The following is a 9,081-nucleotide window of genomic DNA, read 5'->3' as shown; positions in this document are numbered from 1 at the left end:
ATATATATATATATATATATATATATATATGTATAGTACTTTAATCTGTTTAAGTAGTGAGTTCAAACCTCACTGTGGTCAACTATAACTCTTATCATTCAGAGGTTAATGCAGTGAAATGATGGTGGTGGTGGTGGTGGTAGTGGTGGTGTTGTGTTGGTGGTTGTAGTGGTGGCTGCAGCAATTGCTAGATGTTTGTAATTGGAACAACAAATATAATAATAATAAATAAGAAGAATGGTGGTGGTGGTGGTATTGTTGTTGTTGTTATGTGTATGCATCATGGTCAGTAATAGTAATTGTAGTAATTATACTGTGGTAGTAGTAGTAGTAGTAGTAGTCGTAGTATTGTAGTAATAAAGTGGACACAACGCGTTCATGTAGTCAAAAGGTTTGCCTTGCAATCACAATATTCTAGGTTCAATCCCACTGTGTTGCATCTTGGGGCAAGTGTGTTTTACCATTGCCTCGAGTCAATACAAGGCTTGTGAGTGAAATTGGTTGGACAGAAACAATAAGGAAGCCTGTTGGATGGACTGTACCTGTAATTCATGGCTACAGCCTTGTCACACACTGTCTATAAAGCTGATTCTATTTGAGGATTATGTTAAGGGTGCATTTGTCTGTGGAATACTCAGCCACTTGCACCTAACTGACTGAACAACTGAAAACTCATCATGTAAATTTACTGAGATCCATTTAGTAGTAGTAATAGTGGTGGTGATAATGGTAGTAGTAGCAGTGGTGTTGATTGTGGTAGTAGTAGTAGTAGTATTTATTGTTGTAAAATGTAAACCTTACTGGAACATTGACACAATTTCAATTCTGTTTTGTTATTTTTTTTCAGAAACGTGATGTCCCTGATTATTTGTGTGGCCGAATAAGTTTTGAGCTAATGAAGGAACCTGTTATAACCCCCAGTGGTATTACCTATGATCGCAAGGATGTTGTTGAACACCTCCATGTAAGTAAACATTATTATTATTCGACTTGACTCCGGTTTGGTCTTTTTCCTGGTTGAATATATGTGGGTAGCAAGTTACTACCTGTAACCTCAGATTTCCGCAAGCTTTCAGTAATCTTTCAAGTACCCAAAACCCTTCTGATAATCTTTCCTGTTACTAAGAGACAAAGCTCTACAGAGCATTCCGTTCCAATCCTCTTCAACCATTTGTCTATATCATTCATTACTCACAGTCCCTAATGTACCAATTATTACATGCACAAACTTTTACAGTTTTCATATTCCAAATTCTCACAATTTCAAATTTTAAGGGATTGTATTTTTTGATTTTTCATTTTTGTTTCTAATCTTGGAATCAAATGGACATGATGGTTCAATTAGTAAGCAACACTGCTTTTCCTTGTCTATTATTGTTATATCTGGTTTATTGTTTTCTATCTTCTTTGCAAGTTACTTGGTGACCCTGCCAGTGCTGGTGCCACATAAAAAGCATCCAGTCCACACTGTAAAGAGGTTAGTATTTGGAAGGGCATCCAGCAGTAAAAACCATGCCAAAACTGATCTCACCTGTGCTGGTGCCACACAAAAAACACTCAGTCCACTCTGCAGGGTGGTTGGCGAAAGGAAGGGCAGTAGGAAGGGCTATAAAAACCATGCCAAAACAGAAACTGAAGCTTGGTGCAGGCACATGCCTAGCCAGCTCTTGTCATACTGTCCAACCCATGCCCGCATGGAAGGCAGACATTAAACAATGATGATGATTAACTATTTGAATTGGAAAATCCCATAAAATCAGGCATTTCTCTGACTAAAGCACTCTTTCAACCTGATGATTAAACCAAGTACTTCTAACTTCAAACCCCCATTCCTGATAATGTTTCTAGTGCAAAACTTTCACAACTTAGTCATGCCTCCATTTATATATTCTATCTTAGCCAACTTAGGACATTCTGCAACAATGTGTGCCATTGTTTCATCCCTAGTTCCACACACTACACTTTGCTGACACCTCCCCGTACATATATTTTCTCAAGGTGTTTGCTATAATAAGGCTCTCTGCTACTTTTTTCAATTTCTTTCTGTTTTTTCAATCAGGCTAAGGTTTTTTGTTCAACATACATTCTCAATAGCTGTCCAAAACTGACCACGCATAGGTTTCTCTTCAATCTGTTTAACATTACTCTCTTTAATTTCATTCTTGTCCTTTTCTCCTATTCCAAACTTGATCATCTGTTCTTTTATTCACTGCCTGTAGTAATATCTGTACTATTCTGTAAATATTCTAATAGGCTTTTTTCTTTTCATCTGTACATGCTCTCCCATAACAGTTAATCCTCTTCTATCCTAGTCTCTTTTCAAGTACAACTAATTAATATCAGCTTTTGGATGGTGGGTTCCATACATAGTCAATAACTTTCAAGTTTTTCTGTCAAGTTTGTGCTTGTTGCTTTTTGTCCAATCTAGAATTCAACTCCATATCTGATTACCCATACTGCATCTGCATTTATTGCTTCAATATGTTTTGAATTCAACTTTACCTGTATTGTTTTTCTTACTCTACTTGTATACTCCCTGCTTGTAATTTCCTTCATCTCTTCAGGTTTAATTTCATCTGCTTCCAGTATTCTCAATACTTATACCACCATCCTTTTCAACTGCTTTCATTGTTTGCCCATTTGGCATTTCAGTTCCCCAACTTCCTTCAAATCTTCCTCATTTCATTATCAATATGGCACACTTTTCAATCTCAAATTCCTTACCCACATCATTTGAGAAAAGGTGAACAGTATGTGCAAGAGTTTCAAGCTGTTTTTCATTTTTCACATAAAGCTTTATAACATCCATAAAAAAGATGATGATTTATCTGACCATATCCCTTTTCCAAAATTATTTTAACTTCTCATAATATAAAATAGAGCAGTATCATGGCCAATACAAATAGTAATGGAGGTAAGCTATCACCTTGAAATATGCAATGTCTGATATTCTCTTTTCCAAGTCTTTGTTTTCCTCCAATCAATTCACTGTTTCAGTGTTTCATACTTTCATTGACCATTTTCTCCATATTTTCTGCCACTCCAAACATGCTCATTGTTTTATTTATCCAACTGTGTAGTACCATGTCATATGCTTTTCTGTAATCCAACCATGCTACTTTCAGACCCCTTGATCTGCTTCTACAATTTCTAATTATCATTTTATCAACTAATAACTGATCTTTAGTTGCCTACTTTGCTTCCTGCATGCTTCCAGATGATTATATAACTTTTCCACCAGGACACCAGTCATTAGCTTCCACAAAAGTGGTTAACAGGTTATAAGTCAAAAATTTGACACCACTTTACCTTTCAAAGGAGCCTTGGGGCATAACAATGTTTCTCCACTTGTCATCTAGTTAGGGATGTGTCCCTGCTGCAGGCATTCATCAGAGTGTGCAGTGATCCTTTCATGCAACTGTAAAATTCTTCAGCCAGCCAAATAGCCTTGTGCTCCATCTGGGCCAGATCCTTTCCAATTTGCTATTTCTTTAAACTTCAGTTTCACTGAATACAGTTCAGTTCTGATCCTTTTGTCTTGGTACAGTTGCAGATTGTCTCTCCACCTATGTTAGCCACTCTGCACTTACTTTATGTCTCACTGGCCTGTTCTAAAGTTCTTTCCAAAATACTTCTTCCACATCAGGAAATCACTTCATGATGTTGATCCTCCTCTATTCCTTCAAAAAAAAAAATGCTTTCTATTTGTATTGAAACAATCTATTCTGTTCAAAACCTTTGCATCTACCATCTTTTCAATTTTGCCTTTAACGCTGTCACCTTTTATGTTAATTCTTCATGTAATCTCTTCTAACCTGTACTATCCATTCAATTACTACCTCCTTGAGTTTTTGTATTCTGTATAATTCCTCAAGTTCTGTGACTTCTCCAGCCTCAATTGTATTCTCTTCCTCCAGTTTGATTCCTTCTTTTCTTTCCCCTTCTTTTCTTCAACAGTTTTCTGCTTGTATCCTATTATGTCAGCTGCAACATTAACAGCAACTGCGATTAGCTAGTTTCACTAATGTTCTCTGTTTTAACCAAGCACAAAACACCATTTACTTTGCTGCTATCCATATGCATTACACTTATTATTATTAATTGGTATCACTGCAGAGCTCTCTAGAAGGGGAGACAAGCACAATTTGACCATGCAAAGACCCACTTTTTGTTTGATCATTTTCATGTCAAAATACGTATTTTCTGGGGACAATTATATATCATTTGAAACTTTTGAATGTGAACTTCCTTCTCATATACTTTTGATCAAAATCAAATCCAACACTTAGATATCATGCCAGCTTCCCTCAATCATCATTTTCTCTCATCCTTTTGAAGTGTATAGTGCATAAACAATTGGCCAAAATTGGTATGGAGTGGATAAGAGGGGAAAAACCGTTTCCCCAAATTTTTTTCCTGAAAATCCCCCCCCCCCCATCATCTCCAAGGCCGCGGTTTAAAAAAGGGGAAAAATCTCCATCAAAACAGAAAATCTAACTTATGTGGGCATCCTGATCTGAAACTCTGCCATTCCTAGCCATTTTCAATTGTCCATTAAAACTTTTTAAAATGGTATCATATCCCAAAATCTCAGGATGTTATTTAGTCTTACACCTACTACAAATGTGCCAAAACACAAGTCTCAGTGGCTTATGCTTTTGGATATAGCTACCTCTGAAAACACTGTCTGAAAATTGGCTGTTTGTTACATGCAGCAAAATAGGCTTTACACAGATATTTTAAAAAATGCCAAAAATGAAATTTCATTTCCAAGAACCTGAAAAATAGAAGCAACTGCTATCCCATGGACACTGTTAGTTTGTTATTTGAAAATGATTATCACTTCAGTTTCAAAGATATGACATTACAAATACGACTAATTATTCATTTAGGCTTAATTAGGCAAGATATTGACCAGTTTGCTGACCATTCAAATTGTCATATTTCCTAAAATATTCATCCAAATTTCAAAAACGAGGTATCAAAATTTTCCTTTTTGGATGTTATCCAAGAAATAGTACAGTAGAAGTTAGATTTAAATATTTTCAAAAATTCATTGTGATACTTATTATTATTATTATTATTATTATTATTATTATTATTATTATTATTATCATTATTATGGCGGTGAGCTGGCAGAATTGTTAGCACTCTGAGCAAAATGTTTGATGACATTTCGCCCATCCATGTTTTGAGTTCAAATTCTGCCGAGGTCAACTTTGCCTTTCATCTTCTCAGGGTTGATCATCATTTTAACACCCACTTTTTCAAGCTTGTATGGTTTTGATTCGATTTGTTTAGGTAGATTTTTTTAACATCTGGATGAGCTTCCTGTCACCAACATTCAGCTGTTTCTAAGTCCCCCCCCCCAACCCTTAGAACATGAACAGCACAGTGACACCACTCATACGACAATGACATTTATTTACAATTAGTGCATGATGTCAAGACAAGGGAATGCAAATACACACACACACACACACACACACACACACACACACACACACACACACACACACACACACACACACACACACACACACATTATATACGATGGGCTGCTTTCAGTTTCTGTTTGCTAAATCCATTCACAAGACTTTGGTCAGCCTCAGGCTTTATAGATAACATTTGCTTGAGGTACCATGCAGTGGGACTGAAACCAATTGCTGCAAAATGAATGTCTTAACCATGCAGTTGTGCCTGTGCTTATACTTACATATGTATGTGTGTGTGTGTGTGTGTATAAAATGAGTAGTTTTCATACCACTTCTGCCTATCAAATTCTGCTCCCAAAATGTTAGTGAGTTTGAGGCTGTGATATAAGATTACTTGTCCTTGTGGTGTCCTGTTGGCTCTGACCAACAAGGTCAAATTGCTCACAAAGGCCGACCACATCCTATTGACAAATGCCCCATTAGGGGAGCAAGCATGTTGGATAGCATGGATACCATAGCTGTAGTTGTCATTTGCTGTTGAGGTGTAGAGTTCATGTTTGGAGTTTCAGTGGGGATACAAGTTAACATGTAGACCCTGGTCGCATGCATACAAACTTTAGGATAGTGTGATCCATAGCAGCTCATCTTACTGTCGATTGTTGACCTTCACAAAGAATTTGCTAACCAAGTCACTGCCGATTATCAGAGCAGATGTAGCCTGGGTTTGAAGCAGGTTTTAGAGACCTGCTTTTATAAAAACTATGATGTACCTCACTCCCAGTGTTCTTCCAGCATGCTGGACAACAACCCAGAATTCCTGAGGGCCCATGCTATTGCTAGATGGTTGTTGAAGATACACTGGCTCATCAGTCTTTTTGACAGGTCTTGTTTTCAGTCCTGCTGAGTTTCTAGCAATCCTCCTCATCAGGCAAGCCTAGTGGGGGTGCCAGTTTAGTCTCTGATGACCTGACCATGCAACAGGTTATACTGGATTCCATGTTACGAGTAGCATTCATGAAAGACCTCACAAGTGACCTGAAATTAGGAAGAAGCTGTTTGCCCTAGTTGCCACACAATGGGATCAATTTCACAAGTATGTATGTAAAGAGAATTTCTTAACCACAATGGCATGCCTGGTAATGTTTGTTCAATCAGGGATTACCTAAGGCCTGAACAACACCACTCCCACAGTCACTGATACCACCTCTACCACCATCACACTACACCTACATCATATCATAACATGACCGGCATCCCTTTAGACACTCTACTCTGTGTTTCCATTATCTCCAACCACTTCTACATGTTTTCACTACACATACACCTCCATCATACAGTTCAACCATCACATGCACACATGACCCATTGTCGAGAACATAGCAACTGAAGAAGTCTGTTGTATATGATGTGTGTGTGTATGCTCATGCGTGTGTATCTGTGTACATATGTTCACTGTTGTGCACACACCTCCACTGTCATGCACGCACCTCCACCATTTGCACACTTCCACTCTCATATACTCACCTCCATCACACACATATGTCCACTGTCGTGCACATGCCTTCACTGTCATGCACACACCTCCGTTGTGCACATGCTTTCACTGTTTTTCATACACCTTCATCCTTGTGCATGCACCCCCACTGTCACGCGCACACCTCCTCCACCATTTGCACACACCTCCATCATTGTGCACACACCTCCACTATCATGCGCACATCTCTATCATGCACATATGTCCACTATTGTGTACACATTTCCACCATCATGCATACAATGCTACCATGCATAGACCCTATATGTCTACTGTCATGCACCCACCTCCATTGTGCACTTGTGTCTACCTTCATGCATACGCCTCCAATATACTCACACCTCCATCATGCATGTATGTCCACTGTCATGCCTACACATTGACTGTCATGTGCAGACTTCCAGTGTGCATTTGTGCCCATCTTCATGCATACACCTCCACCACTGGACACACCTCCACTTTTATGCACATACATCCATTGTGCATATATGTCCACCATTATGAAGATACCTCCAACATGGTGTATGCACCTCTATTGTGCACACAGCAGTATATGACAAATATCTTACTGCCACCACACACAGCTTCAGCATTTTACTTCAACCATGCACACCACCTCCACCACCCTCCTCCAACCCCTCCACCACACCCCCTCCACAGTACACACCCCTCCACCACACACCCCTCCACCATGCACCCCTCCACCACGCACCCCTCCACCACACACGCCTCCATCACACACCCCTCCACCATCTCATGCATACTTCTACTCTACTATCACAACACACCACCACCAATACTTTCACATATTACAACAGGGCACTATTGTCTATCTGTAGTTAACCAATGGGAATTGTCCTTACTTCATTGATTTCATTGATTTTGCTGCAGCAATTCTGGAGCCTAGTGCAGTGTATTGCAGTGTTGTGCAGCTTAGCACTTCTGCCTTCAAAGCATGTCTTGGCATGGTATCTTGTTATCAGGCAGGTTATCATAGATTATTGCTCTCCCCCACCATTCTCTCTCTCTCTCTCTCTCTCTCTCTCTCTCTCTCTCTCTCTCCACTTTTTTAAATAACTGTTTACTTTTCCTTTGCTTGCTGGCTGGGATTTTCTCACATCATATTCAGTGTGTATATATATAAGTATGTGCATGTATATATATGTGTGTGTGCATGTATATATATATATGTGCATGTGCATGTATATATATATATGTGCATGTGCATATATATATATATATATGTATGTATGTGCATATATATATATATATGTATGTATGTGCATATATATGTATGTATGTATGGATAGATACACAAAAAGTTTTTTTTTTCTCTGTTTATTTCCTCGTGTTCCTTTCTGCTGAAGAGCATAGGCTCGAAACGTAAAAGACTTTCTCACCTTCCTGAGCATCAAACTAATACACCTTGTTGTTTATACACCTGACTCTGTCTTTTGTTTTTCTTTAAGTTTCAACTATATATAGATATACACATGTATTTATGCGCATGTACATATGTGTGTGTGTTGTTATTTTTTGTATATTCTCCCATATATATATATATATATGTATGTATGTGCATGTATATATGTCTGTATGTATGTATGTATGTGCATGTATATATATGTATATATATATGTATTTATGTGCATGTACATATATGTATGTATGTGCATGTGTGTATATACATATATATATATAATCTCATTTGTGAACCCATAGAAAACGAACATCCACCAACTATTCTGCCTATATGTCTGTGCACACTTTTCAATGCAATGTATGCCAAAAGGTTGCAAATCTAATGGAGGCCTCAAAATACATTTTAAGATCCACAAAGATCAGAACTGAGGGTGATAAATTGAATGTTAATTTAATTAGCATCAATTTAAAACCAGTAGCCTAGCATATAAAAATCTGAAAATTCAGAAAAATTGTATTACATGCATATAAGAAGGGATGACCACTAAGTGGGCATCCAATTTGCTAGAAAAAGATCATCTACGATCTAACCACAAAGAAGAGAATGTTCTCCAGAAAAAATTCAGCAAACTTACTCACATTGCAAACACATGCACACACACACACACACACACACACACACACACACAC

At 38.0% G+C, this 9,081-nt stretch overlaps 1 protein-coding gene across 1 annotated transcript in view; it reads left to right on the top strand.

Moving 5' to 3' along the window:
• Positions 1-9,081, top strand: part of LOC106879589 (E3 ubiquitin-protein ligase CHIP) — an 82,381-nt gene that overhangs the window by 61,075 nt on the left and 12,225 nt on the right. Inside the window, exon 6 of the mRNA XM_052967921.1 lies at positions 848-964. Coding sequence (XP_052823881.1) covers positions 848-964 — 117 coding nt within the window. The remainder of the gene's footprint in view (positions 1-847; positions 965-9,081) is intronic.

Source organism: Octopus bimaculoides, chromosome 5 (genome assembly GCF_001194135.2).
Source record: "Octopus bimaculoides isolate UCB-OBI-ISO-001 chromosome 5, ASM119413v2, whole genome shotgun sequence".
Classification (NCBI taxonomy): Eukaryota; Metazoa; Mollusca; class Cephalopoda; order Octopoda; family Octopodidae; genus Octopus; species Octopus bimaculoides.
This window is presented reverse-complemented; position numbering and strand designations above follow the sequence as displayed.